At 30.8% G+C, this 24292-nt stretch overlaps 1 protein-coding gene across 2 annotated transcripts in view; it reads right to left on the reverse strand.

Moving 5' to 3' along the window:
• The window catches only part of LOC105202303 (3-hydroxy-3-methylglutaryl-coenzyme A reductase), a 50071-nt gene that overhangs the window by 4821 nt on the left and 20958 nt on the right, over positions 1–24292 (reverse strand). The window contains exons 1-5 of one of the 2 annotated variants that reach the window (XM_011170751.3): positions 11500–11917; positions 2954–3170; positions 2405–2516; positions 795–882; positions 406–703 (exon numbers count right to left, since the gene is read on the reverse strand). In XM_011170751.3, the coding sequence (XP_011169053.1) occupies positions 406–703; positions 795–882; positions 2405–2516; positions 2954–3133 (678 nt within the window). In that variant the 5' untranslated portion in view covers positions 3134–3170; positions 11500–11917. Of the gene's footprint in view, positions 1–405; positions 704–794; positions 883–2404; positions 2517–2953; positions 3171–11499; positions 11918–24292 lie in introns of those variants that run through there. The other variant, XM_011170750.3, reaches the window with a different exon arrangement.

Genomic DNA, 24292 nt, shown 5'->3' on the forward strand with positions numbered 1-24292 from the left:
GCAACACGTGTGACGTACGATAATCTAACTTTTATCACGCACATAATGGTCAATTTAATTCTTCAATCTTTTTAAAAATTTTCTGATTTGGAAATTACTGATTTGGTCAATAATATTTCTGAGCCGTTGACAAACTCGACGATTACTCTTAAATAAAATATTTTCAAAAACAATTGTACGTTAATTTTTTATATATGTAGCATTTGTGCGATACGTTCGATATATTTGATTGAATTTTTCTAACACGATAGTAGACGTTCCTTCAAATCTGTGCCTTTTAATTTCGCCGCGTTACGCTTTCTGCGTTTAAAATGGAATGAGTGCGTACTCGAAATGATTTGGAGGAGAGTTGTAAAAGTGTGGGAAAGGAGTGCGTTCCAATGAAAGTGTCAAATTAAGTTGTACCTCGAGTATAAGCGACAAGCAGGCCGGATAGAACGTCATGAAGACGATGTAGTTAACGATAACTCCGAGGCACGCAAAGGTGCAGAGGATCTCCAGCCTTCTGATGCCCGATAAGGATCCTATGCTGATTAGGAGAGTCTCCACGAGGGTGTCCACAGTGATGGCCGGTCCCAGCAGAGACATGCCGCGCGCGATGTTCGTCTTGACTTCTTCTTGATTCCGCGAACTCAGAGCGTATTGGGCTAATGTTGCGGCCTTCGACAGATCGATAAGAAGAAAAAAGAAGAATAGGGCGTCCCTGAAAGAGTAATAACGTTGCGTTACAGTCGCACGAGAAGAGGCGCTACGTTCTTCCTTCTGGGAAGCGATGTAACGGTTCACATGCTTACTTCAAGTTCGCAATGTCGCTGCGGCCGAAATTTATCACGCTGGAGGTGAACATGACGCTAGAAAATACGGTAAACAGGCCGGCGATACCTGAAACATACACCACAAATCTGGCTGAGTATGCGATAATCCAAGTTAAATCGCTAAAGCGTGCTAAATCGAGAATCGGGGCATTACTTCGGTGTGAAGAAAAGACAGATCGTCGCATTTCGTTCGAACGCGCGAGCGAACGAAAGCATTATTTTTATGTGAGCGAAATGTAACACGGCGTAGTATATTTCTTTTGATCTCCCGTCGATTAATCATGTTAATGTGCTGTCATCGGACAGGAGGCAGAGTCCCGCGCTAGCGCGGTATCGTGTTGTCACGAATTAAATTGTCAGCGTGTACCGGCACGTATAACGTTATGTGGCGTTAAAAACGGTAAATTCAGAAACCGAATTCAGTAATCGAGTGTAACGCTCCGTACGAAACGCTATCGCTTTCCACGAGACTTTCACTGTTCGCCATCGTGGGCTTTCACGCGCCGCTCGGGAGGATCCGGTTTTATGAATGGTCCTGACACGCATAATTATTACGTATATCTCTCTCCGCGTGATTCCATCGTCGGTGCACCGGCCCGAAAGTTCTGTAATAATTGCGAGAAAGAAAAAATTCTACTGTTATACGAAATTGTGTAAAATTGAAACAAACTGTGTTGTTGCGCACAATGCTGTAACGACATTTTTATATGAAGTAACAAACAAGAGAATGTATGTTTTTTTTTCTTTTACAATTTCTTCTTTTACACAAATAAATATTTTTAAGTTGGAGAAAAAGATGTTTATAAGTTAAGATTGTTATGCACTTTAAAAATAACTAGTTGAAGTAAAAAATTTGTTTATTCAAAATTAATTAAGTTAAAAGCTAGAACATTAATCCTTTTAATTACATGACTTTTAACTTTCTGACTAGTTACTATTCAACCTTGCATATACTGTTGCCTAAATAATTTATTGTAAATTAATTTATGTCATTTATGAAACTGCATATAAAAATGATAAGCCGAGTTTTGTACGATTTATTTGACAACTGCGCTAAACTGTGAATTTTCCATAATAAGATTATTAATTTTAATAATTTAATAATACTCAAGTTTTGTTGCAAAAAAAATTGTTCTTTACACATATTTGTGTAGCTATGGGAAATATTTTAATACAATGCAAATCTGAAATAAGGTAAGTTTTTTTAAATTAGCGATACGCGTAAATACAAGTTTTAAAGCAATTTTTTTCGCGCACCACGATTGATAACTGGATTAAAAAAAACTGATCAAGCGCACAAAGAGAATAAATATAACTTGATTTAAAAGTAAAATATTGAATTTATTTGATGACATCACAATTGTTTTATTATTTACTATTTATTAATATAATTTAATGTAAATAATGCTTTTTAAAATTAATTTTAAAATTAAATTTAATTTAATCTAATTTAATCTTGATTTAAACGCAACTTTTAATGTAATGTAATTTTATAAACTTATAACTTGAGTTTTAAAATATCAATGTACTTAGCCCTGAGAATACGCATAAATAGTAAAAATGATTCTATGCAGTTCTAATTAACTTACCTAAAATGTACTTGGATCCCATTTTTTGCAAATTGCGAAACTGATGATAAGTAAATAATACTGCCAAGCAACGTATTATCGTCATCACTATAATATCAGCCGCGTTTAGGTCCTGTCAAAAATAGATATGCACATGTCAGAAATTTTTTCTATTACAGTAAGTCGAAAAATATGGAACAATAGTACAATACATATAAAATTGTTTTGCACATTGCGGAACCAAATAAGTAAGTAACATCGCTAAATAGTGTTGTATTACTGTCATCACGATAACGTCAACTACTTTTCGATTCTGTCGAACTCTGTTCGCGTATATATTAGCAATTTTTTTCTACTAGTGTAAATAAAAAAGCAAAAATAAACAAATAATAGCGCATATAAAAATTTTATTCAAATACAACGGTTATAAGTAAATATCTTTCAATAATTCGAGATATCTAATATAATATTTATATTATAACATTCGCGACTAGAGCCTTAGAACAGAGAAAAAAGTGGAAGTCCTTAAGAAGACGAACGAAGCGTAGAGTTTTGTGACGAGTCACTTACCGTAACATCGCATCTGTTGTGACGACAGTACGCAGCATAGGGCAAGTCCTCTTCGCGTTCCTGTCTATTTCCGGTCTCTATGTTAAGCATACATGCTGTCAAAGTGAGGATCGTCACGATCACCTCCCAGGGATGTCCGGCGCAGAACAGGCCGTACTTTTCAAACGCGTGCACCAACATTGTCGGTCCTCACCGAAAGAAGAAAACCGTGCGAAATCTGCAACATATCCATCGCACGTTTAATAGTGTCTGAATAACGTATCGAGAGAAAGAGAAAGGCGGATGGTTTAAAAATTTATCGCATGCTTCTTCGGTCAATCTGAAGTCAATTTTTTCCAGAGCAAAAGCGTTGAATCTTCTATTTTATTTTATTTTATTTTTTTTTGCAATCTCACTCTCTAAAGCGGAGCCAGTGCAGTTGTATGAATGAATTTATTTCAACTTCTGCTTACAGCCAAGAAGCGGAACTTGATTTACACTTTTAGAGCCAGTGTATTTATTATTCACTGATATGCAGTGCTGTACTTATTACTGTGATTATCAGCGAACGTTTACCATTTTCCAGGATTTTAGGAGGAGGATATTCGTACTTATCGCAATTAGTACGTTTTGAAAAATAGTGCATGTGTCACTGATCGATATATGAAGTTATAAGTATAGCAGTGAAATCAGTAAGTTTCCACTGACTCCGATTTAGGGAGCATTTTCTTCGCGACAAAATCGCTCATTCAAACACCTTTATTCTTTTAATTAGTTTCTTTTCATTTTTTTTTACCGCGAGACTTGTCCAAACTGAATAAATTCCAGTTTAAATTGATTTCAATTTCTGTTAACAAAATTTTCTCTTGAGCTCAATTTTCTCTTGAACATTGGCGGACTGTGAGAGTGGGTCGGTTTCTTTCGAGAGCGAAATAATACAGGCGTGGTAGTGTGTCCATCCCAGACATAATTTGCATGTGGCACAGAGACGATACTCAAGACACTTTGGGGAAAGTGATCGTTGCGTAACTTTTCAAGTGTCAACATTTCGTATAAATAGCCTTTAGCCAATTAACTTATATAATTGTTGTACAATCAGCGAATCTTTACAATCTTTGTTACTTTGCTCTAATCTTATCAAGTCAAAATTGTTTTTTTTTTATCGTGATATGTCGATTCTAGGTTTCATGATATAATAATGAGTGTTCCTCTTTGTGTATATTTATATAAAATAAATATGAAATAATATGGATTAATCATTTCATCAATGTCATCGAATCTCCAATTTGTCACATACTTGTCAAAGTAAGCAATAATTTTTTTTATATAAAATCTAATTCTACGTGAAAAAATAAAACGTTTTATTACAATTGTTTCAAATATTTTCTAAATGTTTAAAATTCTAAGCTGATTCTATAAGCTCTACAGATAAACTGCAGTATGTTATAATTCTTGACTCATTAACTGAAAATTTCTATGGGTACAAAACTTAAAAATGACTAATATTTTTGCTACGATTGAGATGTTGTATCATATCATTAGTAATATTCAAAATTAGTTTTTTTATAATTAATCATGAGATTTTAGATAATAAATTGCGATTTACTTATTAATATAAAAATATGAGAATGTGTGTGTATATATATATATATATATATATATATATATATATATATATATGTGTGTGTGTGTGTTTGCGTGAACATGCGTGTGGAGGAAGGAATAAGTAAAAATAAGTATGTATTACTTGTTATCTTAACAGTTTAAAGCACATATTTTAAGAACTGCATATTTGTCCCCCACCGACTACTACCACAATACACACTCGGCTTACATACGAACAGCAAATAATATTTCTGATAAATATTCATAAACACTTATTACTATTCATTTTTAAACACTAAAAAAATAATTTATACATATTTTTATACATAAAGAAAAAAAAAGTCATAAAATGTGTCTTAATGAGACATATTATTAAAATATTGCTAATTCATTTTACAACTTATGGTAAACAAAAAAAAATATTCCAGAGAACTCGATGTACGAGTCCAACTATTGCATATATTTATGTGTGTAATATTTGTAATAAATCTTTATGATCTATTCAATTTAAGATCACAAAAATATTTAAGAAATATTTAGATAAATATTTATAAAAATAATTATTATATGATAAAAATTTAAAATCTTTTTCTTGGCACCATTCTTCTTTGCTCTCGTTAATCAAATTTTTTGGAAACTATTAGCAATATTGATAAAAGTAACGGAGCAATAAATAAGATATATTTTAAATTGCTAAAATATACAGAAGATATTAATACAACTCGTGTGTAAAAAAATTCGAAATATGTAGCCTGTTCTTGATTAGCCTTTTAAACGGATTTTTATGAAAATTAAACAGGATTAGATAAATTAATATACTTCTTAACTAAATTAAGTTAAAGCTATAAAATAGATTTAGTTACGTTAAAAATTATACATAAACAAAAAACTATAATATCAAGTAAAAGTTAAGTTATGATTAAACTAACTTAAGTTAAACGTTAATTTTGAAAAACATTATTTATATTAAATTAGAATGTCGTAATTTTTTAAAGTTTACTCAAAGATTATTTAAAACAATTATGAATCATCAAATAGATTATACAATAATATTTTATCGGTAAATGAAGTTTATATGAAATATTGTATTTTATGTGATCATTTTTCTTTTATAATTGTTTTCTTCTACATAAATAAATTTTTAGTTAAAAAAAAGTTAGTAAGTTATGCATTTTTAAAATAACTAGTTAAAGTTAAAATTAACTCATTTAAAATCTAACTCTTTGACTTTATTAAATAACTTTTAACTTTCTAACTAGTTACTTAACCCAACCTTGGAGCTGAATGATACCTGAAGCGATAGTGTCAAAATTCGAAGCTGATGAGCGAGTTGCAACACTGAGTTCCTGAATATTATGATTCACTCTCTAGTCGATCGCATGGTTACCAAATAAAAAGTTGTTGAGACACAAATAGAGTGAATCTGAATTCACATAAATTCACATTCCACAGGTCACGTTCGAAATGCCTGATCGGCAAATTTTCGAAATAAATCGGATGGATAAATGCATACTTCACAGGGTAAACCATTAATTGCACTATGCAAGTTCTAGGACACCCCGTGTACCAATGCACCTGTCCGGATAGTCGAGACTTTTATATGAATATGGTAATGATACAGGTTGTCGACTACGAAGAAAGAGCACTAATTCACCGTAGTAACGCGAAATGTCTGTCAAGGTCGGTGACTTTCCAAGTGTTGAGAAGTACTCGCAAGAATTTCTACACCTGACTGATCGTTGTCCTCTTCTCAAGTCTCTTAACAACTAGCACAGAAACTATTTTTTTCTCGTTAGCTGCAATCTACGCTCGAAACAACACTGTGAAAAAGTTATATTGAATACGAATAATGCCGCATTTATACGAATTAATTAAAATCAATAAAAATTCCATTAGCCCTTCGACATAAAATTGATAATGAATAAATTGATTATTCGATTTTTTTTTGTATTTCAATGTTATTTTTATATTAATTTAAATCGAACGTTTTAAATATATTCATTTAATTATGTTGTTGATGAATGTTTATTATTTGATCCAATTTCATCGTTTTATGATTAAATTAATTATATTTGCATAACAATATAAATTTTTTTCTAATCCGTATTAATCAGGAAATAATTTGACTTTCAAAAATGAAAAGTTTCTTCAACAACAGTGTGTTTAAACTAGTTTGATATATTAACATTTATATATATGCGTATATACATTCTACGCTTCAACCGATGAACTTATCGTGCACAATTATAAATAATAATAAAATATTGCAAAATTAGGCTTGTGTAAAGAGCTTGTGCAGAAGGTTATATCAAAACGCAAATAACAGACGCAAAAATTCATATTCTTTCAAAATTCATTGCCTTTAACATTGCCAGGTTCTTTATGGAGAACTATTTAATAATAAATTTTCCGATATTTCAGATATATCTGTCAGCAACATTATTATTATTTGCTTACGAAATAGTAACTGCGATAGATATGTTTGGAATGGAAAACGTTTGATAAATGAGCGTGAAAAGGATACATGTATGTACACTAGAATACATGTACATACCGGTTATACGGGCAACGCAGGTTCGATCGAGTACTGCGTAAAACACGTATAGTATCGCTAATTATGTAGGCAAGCATATCGATTACTCTCGAAACTGTTGTTATTTTAAACTTGAGATTTGATAAACTTGAAAGCTTCGGACCTGTCGTTCGTATAATCGTATTTCATTGAAAGCCGAATTCTTCCATACTCGTAAACCTCGGAAAAATATTAAAATAGCGTAAAAAAATATTAAGAGTAAATATCGAGCAGTAACCGAGAGTCTGAACGAGCAGTAGTAACTTATAAATACTTCTTGTATAAGATTTCAAATATTTCTTTAATTTTACACGCAAAGGACTTTATAAAATTTATAGCAAAATTATATTGTCGTGGTTTGCATTCTTTCTACAATATGTTTTCTTCTTCTAAATAAATATATTATTATTTATCTTATCTTATCTTCATCTTATTTATCTTATCTCATCTTATATATCTTATCTTCATTCTTTTAGAGTCATTTACAATAAAAATAATATAAATCATTATTTTTAAATAAAAAATCATTTTCATCGTGTTTCTTTTTTAATAATTCTCGTAGTACAATTGCAATGATCCCCAAAATAGTACTAATAAAATATTTACTTACAATACATTAAGTAAATATTTATTTTATAAGAAAATATCTCTATAACACTTTAATTAATAGTTCTTGTACTAAATAAATATGTATTTACATTTAATAAACATTTTATTAGTACCATTCGAATAAACATTTATTAAAATGTAGTAATTTTTCCCTTCAGAGTATAATTAATATTTATCGATCATGAATATGTATATAAAATCACACGTAATGCCATCGAAAAGATTCAGCCATGATTGAATAAAGCTCATCTTTATTTAGTCGTGTTTCAACATACAAGTATTATACATTTCAGCGAGAAATGATATGTTACGGAATCGACGTAAGAATCGATGTCGATTCAATGTCAATTCCATTACCATTTCTTACTGAGATTCTACTGTTATTAAATATTTATTTGAATTGTATCACATTGAAATGCGATAAAAATTATATTATTGAATAAAACTAAAATAAATTAATAAAACAACCGCTTCACGCATGTATTATAACAAGCGAATCAACGTGGGATTCTTCCTTCAGTTTCAATTATTCGTAGTTTGAGAACTGTTCGGTGCCTCGGGATCGAAAAAAAAATGCATTTCGATCATCGATATCTGTAATAGAAAGAGAAAGTGCGCGCGATATGCTTCGGAAGTCCTGTACATCCTACTTTTTCTCTCTCTCTCCGTCTCTTTCTCTCTTTCGTAATTCCCTTTTCGTCAGTTACAGCGCTTTTAGAGGCGAAATTCCCCGTACCTTTCCATATACGCTGAGGAATCGCTACTTTCTTTATTCCTTCACGTTCCAAGAACGTTCACTTCTCTCCTGGCGCATTAATGCAACGCCGCCGCCGCTGCCGCGGTCGGCGTCGCTTCATCGTGCTGCTCACTTTTTCCGCGATACGTTTCTCTCCTGCGACCAGGTGACCCTGAAGTAAATGAAATTTACTTTCTTCGACGATGCGCAACGAATGACGTACGCGCCGGCGCACCTATTCGCGATTCCTTTTATTTTCTTTTTTTTTCTCACGCCGAATAGCATCTTAGCGGCACATAAATAGCTGATTAAAAAAATTGATCTGCGATTGATCTCTTTCGGTCTTAGTCACCGTCCCGGAAATCCCAGAAGATTTCATAAAAAAATTTCATATTCTTGACAAAGGAACTTTCAAGAAACTATTTTTACACCGAAACTTGATTTCGGAACGACACGCATCCTTATTACAAACCTTTATTTTGTATGCGAGATCCAATAACGAAGTTCTCTCGTGAACGTCGTTACGATAAAATTGCCATGTATCGCATTGCTGAAATATCATCGCGCTGGCATTGGCACGTAGCTTTCCGTAAAAATTTTATCGCACCAAGTTCGCAAACTTTATTATCAGGTAGATGTATACATAATTTCATAATTAGTTTGACAACGTAGGTAACGAATGGTATTTCATCCTTTTCCGACAGGCACACGAGAAAAAAAGTTTTCCGGAGTCTCTAAAACTTTATATACGGGTCTGAAATTCTCAGGTAGCAAGCTGCCAAGGTAGCAAGCCGTCATTCGTTGCTTTAACATTAAAATAAGATCTTGGACATTTTGACGCAACGTCAGTTTGCTACTTGAATAACCTTTTGTTGGCGTATTAAAATAATTATGATGGAGGCTTAAACTGATTGCTAGAACGTCGAGACTTCTCGCGGCACTCATCATCATGCTTAAACGTTCTTCATAATTATTTTGTTGCTCAAACAGAAAATCATTTTTAGATCTGTATTTAACTAAATTTTTAGATACTACGAGCAAAACCGTTATTTCCGTCTGCTATATCACAGGTGCGAGATTAGTTATGTAATTTATGCCATAAGCGATAGTTGATCCTCGGCGAGAAAGATGGACGCTTTTAACGTATGACGATGAATGTACGACGTACAGTCGAAGAAGAATGTAGTTTTAGGCAAAACTTTGCACGTAGAAATAGAAGTAGAAAAACCAGTTTTGTGCGGAAGTATTTAAACTATTTAAAGATTTTGCTGAAGTATTCAAAAATTCAACTAGAAGTGTAGATCTGAAAATAACTTTTTGTTGGACCATCAAAAATAATGAATGTAGACTTGTCAAAATTTATTGTAACATTATTGTCGTGTTTTCTGTTATGCATAAATTTTGGTTCAACATTGAGCGTTTTACATAATTATTTTAATGTCCAAAAAATTATTTGGCGTAAGCCAACAAGAAATTATTTTCCGCGATGTAACAAAAAATTATTTTCAGATTTGCTTCTAGCTAAATTTTTGGATATTTGAACAGATTCGTTCTCCATACAAATTCAATGATTCTCACTTATCTGTACAGAATATTTACGCAGTCTGTTTCCATCTTCTAGATATCGAAAACGGTTCAAAATTATGAAAAACCGCAAATTATGAAAATACGCGTTCGATTATTTCGAGAGAGATGGAATGGATGAACTTTAATTCCCTTTAAAGAGCTCCTTGAAACAATCGAACAGACATTTTGCGGTTTTTCATAATTTTGAATCGAAATGTAGTGGACGGAGAAAGGACTTTATAGGCTCTATATATTATATTTTCGTGTTAAATAATCGTTTCAGTCTATAACATCCACAAAATAATAACCATAAAAATCAATGTAGAACATGCTAAGCTGTTGCGGTAACGCTCGTATTATTCGAATAAAATTTTATCATGATGTACAAGACACTGAAAACAATTCTTCTGTGCTATTAGTACATTTATTTCCTATACTTAAATAATGGCAAGTATCAAATAATTTCTGTACTTTCTAAAATTTTTGGAGTGGAATTTCATCTAAAAGAGTGAAATTCCATTCTAAAAGTGTGAAAATCCTGCCACTCTTTATCAAGACTGATAGGATTTTCACACTTTTAGAGTGAGATTTCACTCCAAAAAATTTAGAGAGTAAATAAATTTTTTAATAAATTTACGACATTACTTTTTAAATCACGGAAATGTTACCAAAATATATATATATTTACTCAATGACAATTTTTTTTTAAATTTGAACCGTTTAAAATACCTTTAAAAGAAATTTCGAGAAGTTTCCATGTATAATCAGATATTAAATTTTCGTCAAAGGCAAATTTATTTTAATTTATAATAAAGAAATCAATAATTAAAAACAAATCAAGTTCATACATTAGTAATAAATAAAGATTTCGTATATGTTTTGTTGACAAATATATTTCTTAATCCGTTATTTCGAGAACTTCTCAGAAATAAATCGTATTATCGAAAAAAAGAAAGAGAGATAATTTATTGATATAAAAGTCATTTTACATTTTTAGAAGTAGGAAGTTTGTCAAGGTTTGGCGCACCCTTTTTTTTTAAAGATAAAGATAAGTGAATGTTCACGTTTGTAATGTTTCGTTACTCCAGATAAGAGTAATCTTTTCAAAATACCGACAGAAATGTATAAAATCATTTAGTTGTTCCGATTTTAAACATGTTTTTTTACACGTTTTTTCTTTTAAAAAAAAAAGATTTGCGTTACATAATGAAATTATTTTCTTTTTCAAATTCTAATAGAAGAAACAATCAAGAAATGTTTCAAAATTAAAACAAACCTTTTCTTTAACCGTACAGCAATGCACAAATTTCTTGGAAAAAAATATTTTTCAAATTGAAGAAACTTTTCTCTAGGTGTAATAATACTGAAAGTATTCTTTTCGAAGTATCACAAAGTATAGATCGACGTTTGGCAGATCGGACGGCATCAAAGGCAAATCAATTAACAATACGAAATAATACGAAAGCCGCCAACACATACCTAATTTAGAAACAGAGGCAATCCGTGGATTTTCGGTCCGCTATCAGTCGCCAGTCGCGTCTTGGACTCTCTCGAAGCGCTCGATCTTCCGACTTTTTTTTCCTCTCGAAACTTCCAAAGCTTCCACGGAGCTGGCGAGATAATCGGCGTTCGCGCCGAATGCGAATCAACGGTAAAACGTCACGTTCGCATTCAGGTACGATTCGATTCGATTCGATTCGGGCAAGACAAGCTAACAATCTCAATCGTTTCCAACGGCTCCGCGTACGTAGAGATAAGCAGCACAACCGCGAACGGAGTACCCGGCCATCCGGCAGTAGACACGTGGATAGGCCAAGTGTCGCCTTTGATCTGCGGCTCTACGCTACAGACGCGAGAGATATAAAGCCTCCCTCCAAATTATACGGCGCCTTACGCGGCAGCGACTGACTCGACGATGTATCGGCTCGACCGTGTACGATGCTCGCGTTTGCCGCCGTGTTGCACCTCGACCGCCTTCGCGAGCGCTCGGCTGTATTCGCTGTTATACGCGTACCGAGAGAAAACAAAAAACACATTTCAAATTAATATTTAACTATTAGATGAGTTGGAATACGCATGTAAATATAAATTATATATAAAATATGAATCATATTATAAATACGAATAAAAATGATCGAATACTCGCCTGCGAAAGTCGCAGATTAAAGAAAGATAAAATTGTAAGTTAATGATACTCTTTATTTTAATGTTAAGCCTACGGAATACTTGATGTTAGTTTCGAAAGCTTAAAATAAGAATACTCCTAAAATTCCAATTTTATCTCTCTTTTTTTTTTCTTTGTATAGAACAGTATCTTCTCCAATAGATTTTTCAAATTTTGTCCGCGACTTTTCGCGTTCAGATAATATTTGATACTACTTTCTATTCGTAATTTTTTTATTTCGCAATATTCATTTTTTATTGCTATTTATATTTTATAAAAAATTTACTTGCATTCTACGATCTACATGTGTGTTTTATTTTATTGTTAATCATTAATTAGACAGCTGGTAAAACGTTGCCAATATTAGTTTTGACCATGGATTTTTTTTCTCTGCGCGATCTGGGTTAAAAGATTTTTGCGAAATTTTCTCCCGATTTCCGAGAAATGGCAATTTCCGTAGGTCAACCTCTTTATCCACAATCTCCTCGTTTCGACGAATGCGTTCGGAGATACGTCACGTCGGTACGCGGGATTAGAAACGGCTAGATTAACAAAGTCGGACGTACACGGCGTATCGGAAAAGCGCGCGTTGAAATCTCCCTATTTTTAACGCATCCATATTTTTGATACTTTGGAATCTATTTTTGATAGGTACTCTGTAACTTTAACATTTCTTTCGTGCCGCCCCGCCGTTAATACTCGAAAAATATGCCAGAAAAAATTTGCAATTATTAAATTTGTTCTGTGAAGTATAATATACAAAGGACAAATATACGAGCAGAAAATATTCATAATTTTCCCAAAACCGATATCATAATCGAGAGACATGTTTTATTTTACAAATAAAATTAGACAAAAATAGAAATTGAGAGAGAAAATTAGAAAACAGCTGCAAAAGATCGTTCTAGAAGTGCAAAATAGAAATATTGTGCACGTGTAGATCTACGGACTGTACGATGGATGAGAGTGATGTAAAAAATAATTTACAAAATTTTTCATAAATTTAAATACATACGTACATAATTTACGATTATTGATTTAAATATTCGAAATACACGTAATAGCACGCGCTACATCAATCAAAATTATCATAACAACGCTAATAAATGATATATTCAGTGAGGTCTTCTACTATAGTACAGTGCGTTGCATTGATGCCTGGGGTATCCGATTTTAGGGATCACGTTTCTTTCTTGATTATTTGTACGTTCATGACGAATGACGTTATTTTTACGAATGCTGCGGTAAACATTAACGCAACATTCGGTCATGAATATAAAAATAACAAAGAAAAAAACGTAGTCCCTAAAATCGGTACCCCAAGCATCAATGCAACGCACTGTACAACAGAAACAACATAAAAAATTGAAACACGAGACTTTAATTAAACATTATTATTCGGCACCAAGAAGCGCTGTGATTGGCATAGGCCTTCTAGTTTCATGTTTTAATTTCGTCAGTCCGATATAATGTATTATCGTTTATAAAAAAAAATTGAGTATATGAATTTTTATTAAATATTTGTTATTGACATGTTCATATGATATTATACGGTAAACAATTTTGAGTCAAGTTTTGTTGAGTGATACGCAACTTTTTGTAAACTGAGGGCTATTTTCAGAAATAGAAACAGTATTGCGAGCTGCATGCATACACAACATGTTAATACAATATGAATAGATATATGTGTATACAAGAAAAAATATATAATACTAATAAGGAAATAAAAAATGTCAACACAAGTTAAAAATTGAATTTTATAAACACGTATATTTATGAAAAAAGTACATAAACTTAAATTCTAAAAAAAAAACAAATACTTAATGCAAAAATAAAACTATAAATATTTATTACATATTAACATGATATTTGATAAATATGCAATTTTATATTTCCGATTACGAGTCGGCGGGTCACAAAAAATTCATTTGCAACAAGCCGCAGATTACGTAACACTAACATAAAATACACAAAAAAATATAACTTTAAAACAAAGTTAAAAATATACTGTCAAAAAATGCTTATTCAATAAAATGAACATTTATAGTATGCTGATACGTGTATTTCATTCATCTGTCTTTCAAAATTTCAAAACTACATTATTTTTGTTATTTTATTTTTCATTTACTCACAAGTTATGTTATTTTAACTTTGAGAAATGTTGAATATCAAATTTTAACACACAAAATATTCAGATAACACAAAGCAACATTCGATGTTTACGCTGCGCGGAGATTTACACCGCAGAAGTTAGAAAAAATAAAACGAGTGAGAAGGTAACTTGCAATCACTCTGTTACATGCCTCTGTTATATGTAGTGTAATTTCAGTTTTTTATTGTTAATATTAACGAAATTATACTGAGTTGAATCGATCTGTTAACGTAGTCCTGCAATTATATATGGTATACGCAAAAGTGATTATTGTAAAAAGCATTAAAGATTTATGCAATTTATTCACCTCTAGATAACTTTATCCATAAGATATCTTCCAGGGATTATAGTAATTTATATACTCTCTAAAATCTTTGGACTGGAATCTCACTCTAAAAGTATGAAAATCCTGCCAGTCTTGATCAAGAGTTGGGATCAGGAATGCCGCAGCACTTGCGCTTGCTTATACAAATTGTACGCACTGCATCATATTAATTTCTTCATATTAATATTACATTATTATTTCGTACTTATCGATCTTATTCCTTAATAAATATTGTAAACACTTTTATGTTATGTCATTTTATGTCTCATTTATAAACATTATTTGTAAATTATCTGTATGTGCCGTATATTCTACAAGCGAGTGATCATATGTCCCACCTCTTAAGGATACATGGCAAAAATGCAAACGTTTTTGAGAATAAAACATTAAACATTAAAATTCCGTATTTTTAATTGTTTTTACAGTAGTGACTGTATGACGATTTTATTGACATAACCCAATACCAATTCTTCCTTAAACACAATAAATAATACTCTATAAGCTGAGTTTCAGATAGATACGATATATAACGAGAAGTTATATATACCTTCCTAATTATATTATTGAATTATTAAATTTATTAACACTTGAATACGTTAAAAATTTAACACGAAAATTTTAACAATGACCAATTTTAACATAAACACCAAATATTTTTTTACTATGTAGAAAACAATGTAATGTCAATAAATTTAGACAAACTGTCAGCAAAATACGTGATCTGTTTAAAATATCTGAATCTACAACGCAATAGCGTAAGATAATAAAAAGACGCATTTTCTTTGAACTTTACAAGCGCTTAAGACAATGTTGACGTCATATAGAGGAAAAATATAATTCGAATTAATTATTCTTCACAGAGCGATATTTCTCACAGAATTATAATTTTTCTCTGTTTGCATAATTAAAATACTTGTTAATCATTTGTTTCCAGTTTCCAACTAACATGCAAATTATAAAGGCAGGAAATAACAGCATAGTCAGGTGTAAAATCGTTGAATAAATAATACAAATTGCGTGAGCTTTTAATTTTAGAATGTAGAGCTCCGTTTCGTAAATCATATGTGCGTAAGTCGCACATAATCAGTAAAACTTATGATGTCAGCATCCCTCTACGCATTATTTCAATCTTTTATTTATCAAGTGTTAAACAAGAATAAAAGACGCTTACAAGCTGCCAGCGTTGAAGCGAACGCAGATGAAACATTTTATCAGAAAAACACACGTTTGTTAATAATCGAGTTGCATGTACTATGTTTCAGCAAATTGCTAACCAAGTTTTTTATTGTCACACAATTTGCATACAGCGATGATCAGCCCGTGATCTCTTGAACTTTCAGACCTATATATCGTATACAAGGTATTCAGAAATTCGCGAATCAAAATATTATAACAAAAAAGTTCGTAAAAAATTAAGTAAAAAAAAAGTGACTTGTACATTTTTATTGCAAGTGGTTTTTGAGGATATGTAAGGGCTTAAATCTGATCAATTAGAGATTACGTTTAATGGTCGCCTACCATACAGTTATTAATACTACTCGCACAGTAGTATTAGTGACTTATAAACATGCGACTATCTAAATGTAGTTTGTAATTGGCCAGCTTTAAATTTTATATTTGAAACTACTTCTCGAAATAAAAATTTACAAATAAATATTTTTTATTAAAAATTTTTTTTGAGAATTTTTCTGTTACAATATTTTAATTCGCAAATTTCAAAACACCGTTTATATTAAATAAAATAGAGCTTACGTATTTTAAAAATAAATGTATGTAATGTGTGTAGGTTTGTAGTTGGGTAAGTTAATCTTTTTCTAAAGTAAATTAAATTGCAGTTAATGGTTCATAAAATTAATTTAGTTACGTTAGGTTAAAAGTTGCATTAGCATAAATTAATTTTCCAAGACAGTTATGTTACGTTAAGGTGTCATAGTTAGATTAATTTAAAATTAGATTACTATAAATAACAAAATAATTACAATAGAAATCATCTAATAAATTTATTATTTTACTCGTAAATTAAGTTTGTATAAAATAACAAAAAATATTGTATTTTATATAAAAATTTGTATATAAAAGGGGAATGTATTTTTCCTTTTACAATTGTTTTCTTTTACATAGGTCAATTTTTAACTTGAGAAAAAAGTTAATTAGTTAAATACAATTTTAAAAAGCACAAATTAAAGTAAAAAATTAACTAATTTAAAGTTAAATAAGTCAAACTATTACCTTTTTAACTAGTTGCTAATCAACTTTGAATTATGTACTTTTATGTATGTATAGAAAGTAGTATTACGTAATTGCATGCACGTATATTAATGCAATACTGATTATGCATTATAAATTTATTCGATTTTGTATGTCAAGTGCAAAAAAAGCAATTGCGTAAGTAAATGATCTAAATGAAGTAAACAGAATAACTGTCTTTTTAGTTGAATTTCTTGCACAGTTTATTTTCCAATTTCTCTTCATGTTAGACAGAAAAAGAAGAATAAATAAACACATCTATTAATATTAACTTTATTAGTTATAATGCGTTTCAACGTGCGTGACCAGCAATTGAAAAAATTACCTGTATGTGTAATAATCCGACAGATATTAAATGTCAGTAAATGCATAATTTCCTTTTTGGTGCGAAAAAATTTAATATTGATTTGACGGAACAATATACACTATTTTTTTCTATTCCATAAATATTTTGTAGCTGTGCATGCTATAATTTTTTGTCTACAGGACGTGCGCAAGTAAAATCAGATATTAAAATCAATAATTTCTACCAAACAATGCTCATGATGCATCAGTTAAAAATTTAAATTTAATTTAAATTTATAATGATCGCTGTAATCCGCGCCCACACATAAATTATAACTGAAAATACTATAAATTCACTAAGCAGAAAAAATTAGTGTCAGGTGTAAGCGTCAGGTGTAAGATCCAAAGAAGAAACGCGATCGATGTTATGCATATACACGAACATGTACACGCACAATTGCAGTCAAAAATTCACATCATTTCTATTCGATGTTAATGTTCGATTTTAATTGCTTAGCTTTAATAGCAAATGATAATTTTTCATTGATACTTTAATTTATGTTAAAATTTTTTAATTTACCTTTAAAACTCGCCTCTCTCGCGATACTATTTATAAATCAAAGACAATAAATGACATAATAAAGAAATTAAAGATATTTCAACTGAACAATATCAGCCAAAAGTTATCAAAATATATAAAATTGTTAACTGTTTTAGATATATTCCTTTTTTTAAAATTAAATGTTTAATAAAAGATTTAAACCGTAAATGTCCAAATTTTGATTCTGAAACCAATTGGAAAGAACACAATGAAAAATTTGGATTATAATATTGGTGGTGAAAATGAACATATTTTGCTGCAGTTTTTGATAAATAATTTTTAAATAGATAAGTAAATCTAAATAAACTTTAAGATTACAAAATTAGTGAATTTTTAAGAAAAAACTAAAAAATAAAGTATATTTGAGATGTGTCATTATCAAAAGTATAAAAATTCATTCTTTTATTATTATGTATTATAATATAAAATTTAAGTACAATGCTCTTGGTGATTAAAAAATTATTTAATATTTTGTTTACTCTTAATACTCAAGTAAAATCACTTTTTAACACTTGTTTGCAAAGAAGGGCAAATAATATCACGAATTAAATCAAATTTTTACATGTACTAATAAAACTTGAATAAATATTCAAAAGAGTTTATTTATATTTTTGCAAAAAATCAATCCGCAATACATATTATTTTCAATAATAATACAAAACAATCTCTGACAAAATAATAAAAAAACAAAACAGAAAAAAAATACGATTACATATGTGTACGTACAATCAGTCGTATATCATTTGATCGTTACGACTGACAATTTCGTATTTTGCAAATGCATTAGGAAAGTGGGAATGCAGTCGAGCGATAATGCATGCGTGTAAAACTTTTCCGCTTGTTTGACAATCGAAAAGAATAATGTCACGCAACAAAAAAAATCGGCATCAAGTTAATTTGATTCCCTATTTAAAAAAAAAATTATTAAGAATGTAATTATAGAAGAAGGTCATTAATACTGATATAAATATATTCTATAACGACGCTTCATTTCTCTAAATATTCTTTAATTATCTAAACTGATAACGTTTTTCAATATTTAATAAATATTGAAAAACGTTATCAGTTTAAATAATTAAAAGAGTGAAAATCTATAATTGAATGTCTGTGGTTTCTTTTTTATAAAATCAGTTAAGAATAAATTCTTAGAAAAAAAGCGAAATATACATTGAGAGAAAACGAAATAGTTTTGGCAACTATAAATTTGACAACTCAAAATTTTAAATTCGTGTTTTATAAAGACTAGTTTTATAAAGACTAAATACTTAAAAAATATAGTTACTGCAATAATTTATGTGCACTATCAGTTGATATTAAAATAGCACAACTACATTACACAATAATATAAATTTCACAAGTTACATTTGACAATTATACTTTTTTAGTTAAAACAATTATTTCTCTTTAATGAAGCATAATGTCATAACAACACTCACCAATAGTACATTTTTCGTTGAGACTATTTTGTGTTGGTATATAGGATGGTAAGATCGATTACATAAGTATTCATGTACGATCAAAATAATTATGACAATAGTGATGCTTCTAGCACTCTAATTGCTAGGAGAAAAAAACGAAGAATTTTAGGTTCAAATTTCAGCAGGCTTAATTTTTTTGTCGACTATTTTTCTATAGTCATTCAACAAACTATTATATTTTCTTAATTCATATAACTCATTTACTGTTCTTGTTACAACTGTATAATACATAGTTCAGGCGCTATCTGTCCTCAAATTTCTAACTGCTGATACAACTTTTTTCTCTAATTGTAAGTATATCATTATTGGTATCATTAGATTTATAATATTTATATTTTACATATTGCAAACCTCAAAATAATATTATAAAAATGACGATACCATCTGATAAAAAAAGCCTATTTTATATTTTTGTTTTCAAAGTTTTATTTAGTTTAGTTTTTGTTTAAGAAATTCCAAAAACAAAGTAATATATCGGAATTGGCGACCTTCTTCTACATATTCAAATCAATATATAATATTTGAGGAAGTGGAATTTGATATTGATTAAATAAACTTGATCTGAATTTAAAAAAGAATTATTAAAAGTGATTGTTCAAATCAATTGCTCGAGAAGAGATTGCTTACACAGTTCTAAGAAACGATCGAAAAATTCGGCGATAAAAATTATCATTATTCACATGTTTGGAGATTTTGTGCGTTGTTCTTCTCAGTGGAACGTAACGTCGAGGCAGTACAACATTTTCCAAAAGCTATTTTAGCGTCCCTTAGAATTAGATTAGAAATAAATTGTATGCTGTGCAGCATTGTGCGTGTTGGATAAGGTATACTTTTGTGTTCGCGATTCCAATTGACGGAGTATAATTCATATAGGAATTTTTAGAAATAACTTCACTGACGCAATCGGCTTCGCCCCCTGCGAGCTTCTCCGAAACGCACTCGCGCTTCCAGAGATTCGGTCATTTCTCTCTCTGCTTTATTTTGTACAGATAATGGAATCCGGATAATTTTCATCATCAAATTATCGTGTGCGTCATCCTGCAATTCTCCTTAATCGATTGTTTATGATAGAAACTACTGGAGAACGTTTCTTGCATCATACGACGCAGTACATTTCGAATATTTCTCCTACTATGTATAATCTATAATACATGTACATAATCTGTAACATTATAAATCTATAATTTAGATTTTTTATGTTCGATTACACTTTCTTTTTTTGAACGGTGACACATGGTTGACTTATTGTCAGGTGTTTATAGAATTATTTGTTAGAAAAATGATCCATCTCTATTTAAATAATAGAATAATCACTTATAGAGCAGATCAATGATTAATTATCTAATATCATCAATGCTACTAACAAATTGTTAAAATTCAAATTTGTATCGCGCTGCTTCAAAATCAATGGTTTAATCAGAAAGTAACGTTTTATTTCGAAAATCTGATTGCGCACAAGATAAAGTACCTAAACTGCATTTTATTTTCAGTTCATTTTATGTTCATAAAAAAAAATGACGTAAAAATATGAACTAAATATCAGTAGCCAGTTTACTTCTTTGTGCCTTTGCAAAAAGTTGATTATTAACAATAAAATATATTTGCTGTAAAATACAACTTTATTAACTAGAATTAAAAACGTACTTTGACACGAATAGCTAAGAAAGTCGTCAGTTATTTTAGAGATGAAATCTTTTATAGAAACTAAAATAAAACTTTTACTGTCCCACAAAATATGCATATCGCATTGATCTTTCAGCTTCGAATTCAATTTTGGAGACTCGCTCTACTTCAAGGAATCTTTTCATTAAAATGTGAATGAAAATCTCACAATGTTGCGCTTTTATACTACATCGTAGTTTCTTAATTACAATGAAATTCCACCTGGTGGTGCGTTGGTAAAGCACAGGACATTATCTGCAATATTTTGAAAACGTTGCTGTAACATTGCTGAAGTAATATCGAAAAAAAAATCTTTGCAATGTCGCAACGTTGCAGCAATATTACCGCAAGCTTCTGTGCTTTATGATATATCTTTTTTGCGTGTCTGCGAGAGTCTATTATTCTTTTTTCTTCAAGTTTACGAACGCTTCGGTAAAAACCGAAGAGTAATGGCAATGAGCGGGCGTACAATCCAACGTTCGTGTCTTTATATCATAAAAATTTTTTATTACATGTAGTCTTCGCGCTGACCAGTGCTTCGAAGCGTTCTTCGAAACATCTTTTTATCCATCGTGTGGACCACAGACCAAGATGGACAAAAAAGTCCGACGGTCACTCGCGCGTCGTCTCGCGCACCTCCCGATGCGTAAATTACGAGTAGTGGAAAGCGGAGAGAAATTGCCGCGTTGAGCAAACAGCGGGTAATCGGTGATTTATCGCCGATTTATAAGACATGGAAAATTACGACGGATCCGATGTACGGCCGCACACCTTCCTGTCTTCGGCGCCGCGCCGCGCCGATACCGTTTCAGTTTATTCAGGGTAGAACGGTGCGATAAATCGGCGTTACGAGAAAGGCCCAAAGCACCCGCAAACGCCACCGTAGAAATCACTACCTCGCTTTCTAACGGGTCATTTATCGCGATACCATCGCGGACGTTTCACGCGCGGCGAGCGAATCCCGCATGCGTGTCCGCGGAATACTCTCGCCGACGCAAAATCAATTAATAATTCACTCGGTGAAGCTGGTCGCCGGAAATTCAGAGAGCCGAGAGTTGGTTGTCTATCTGATGGATTTCGCACAGAGTCGCGGGTGGCGAGGAACGTTAACACTTGATGCACACCTTAGGACATTTGTTCCCTGAGCATTTTTTTTTCTTTTTTAATAATACTACGAAAATACATCTGGCTAAACCACAGTCTCTCCAACCCCGTCCCCAAAAGAGCTTGGACAGACACAGGGCGTTGCCACAAACTCGAATCGTGCATATCCTTTATCCAAGGAGACCTCGGAAATTCATGATCATGAGAAAGGAATGATCCAAAGTCTCTCGCGTACAGAGAGTGAATATTTTTTCTGCCGCTAAAAAATTCGTTTCCTTTATTCTCGACTAATTCTCGTTTATATTGCAAGAATTTCACAAACTGTTAAACAAAAAATTAAAAAAATAACTTATTATGACCGGGAAGTGCATCAACGCTTTCAAATGGAGAAACATCGCTAAACAATCGAAAGTGGATCTTAGTGCTCAATAATCATTTTTTAGATAAATTTATATATAAAATTTCCCGAACAATGTTGATGTCTACAAGCATCTCTACAATCCCTCCCTGTCCCAAAAACTCTGAAAAATTTGTTGAGAAAAATATTACCCTGCTCAGAGTTTAAACCTGAATCCCAGTACATTCCGGACGATTATCTTAGCCCTTTTTCGCAACAAATTCTATACAGTTTTCGGGATGAGAGTATTGTAGGCGTCAAGCTTAGTAAACTGACTAGCAGTTTTATTTGTAATATTACATTTCTTATTCTACTCCCATTCACGATAATCGCTTTATTTTAGTACAATTGATCCCCCCTTTCAAATGAGCTATAACTCATCTCATAGTTTTTGCTATCTCCTTTTAACTGCGTAAAATAAAATTAATAAAATGTTTTTGATAATCATTAACAAAATTTTACATACTGTTTATACAGATTTTTAGTTTTACCGTTAAAAATGAACGGATGTGACTGTAGATAATTAACCTGTAACGTTTCAATGTTTATCTCACATCAAATTTCAATGCTTATTCACATCTGGAACGCCATAACAGTTTAACTTTTAATTATCTTTATAACAATCTTTATAATTATACTTAAAAAAAAATATTTAAGTAATTAAAAGTCGGCGCTGTAATTCGTGCACAAAAAACTTTTTATTTTTCTCTTAATAAATTGAACAAAAAACGCACACAATTATTCATCGTTCTTCCGGTCAAAGAATTGTGTGAAAAATCCTCGCAAAATCAAGATAAATGCTTGCTATGAAATTCATGAACAAGTTTGACCTTGTAGAAAATATAATACATATAATTGAGGAAGTACTGAAAATGGCAAAAACTTTTAAACCGTAACGTTCTCTACGTTTATGATATGAGAAACTAAAAATTAAACACTGGAAAATGAGTCTTGTTGCATAATTTAGAAATCTGATAGATTCAACCAATACGTTTATTCAGAAACGAACGAATCAGAAATCTTGTATAAAAATTACCAAATTATAAAAGTAAAGTATGTCACACGTCCTGATTACAAAACTTCGTCCTATTATAATAAATCTGGTGAAACTAAGCAGAAATTCTGCTTAGTTTCACCAGAAACATTCAACTGTATACATTTTATTAATATAATCAGATTATTTTTCTCACTAAATAATTTAATTTTTTTATAAAGAAAAAAAACTTTGCGCATGAATTACAGCATCAACTCCCAATTGCCCATTAATACTTTTTTCTAATTCGAATTTCCGGGAAACCTTGTATTATAAATTTATGAGTTCTTTATGAATCATTTTTTTCAAAAGCATTATTAAATTTCCTATTATATTTTTAAATAAAAAAACATATTGAATTCATAATTACATACATTCATCAGTTTTTTTGTTATATGAATAAACTAAATAAAATTGAATTTTTATAAGGATAAAAAAATTTGTTCTATTTAATATATAATTTTTATGGAAATCAAAGCATTTTGAAAAATAATGCAACTTAAACTTTTTTACAAGAAACTGCATGGTAATCAATTTGAAATTTTAATATAATATTAATTTCGCTTTAAATATTCGATATAATTTTTAAACAAATCACAGCATTTGGACTTTTCGATTATGCCTCCTTAAAATATAAAAGTATTTTTCTTTCTTTTTTGTTACCAAGTTACTTTATACGCTGAAAAAAAAAGATTGTTTACTTGTTCTAAATTTTTCAACTTGATTAAATTTCTTCAGTTTAAGCATTTATATATTTAACTTTAATACATAAATACTTGAAAAAATTTAATCAAGTTGAAAAATTTACAACAAGTGAACAACTT

Source organism: Solenopsis invicta, chromosome 7, assembly GCF_016802725.1.
Source record: "Solenopsis invicta isolate M01_SB chromosome 7, UNIL_Sinv_3.0, whole genome shotgun sequence".
Classification (NCBI taxonomy): Eukaryota; Metazoa; Arthropoda; class Insecta; order Hymenoptera; family Formicidae; genus Solenopsis; species Solenopsis invicta.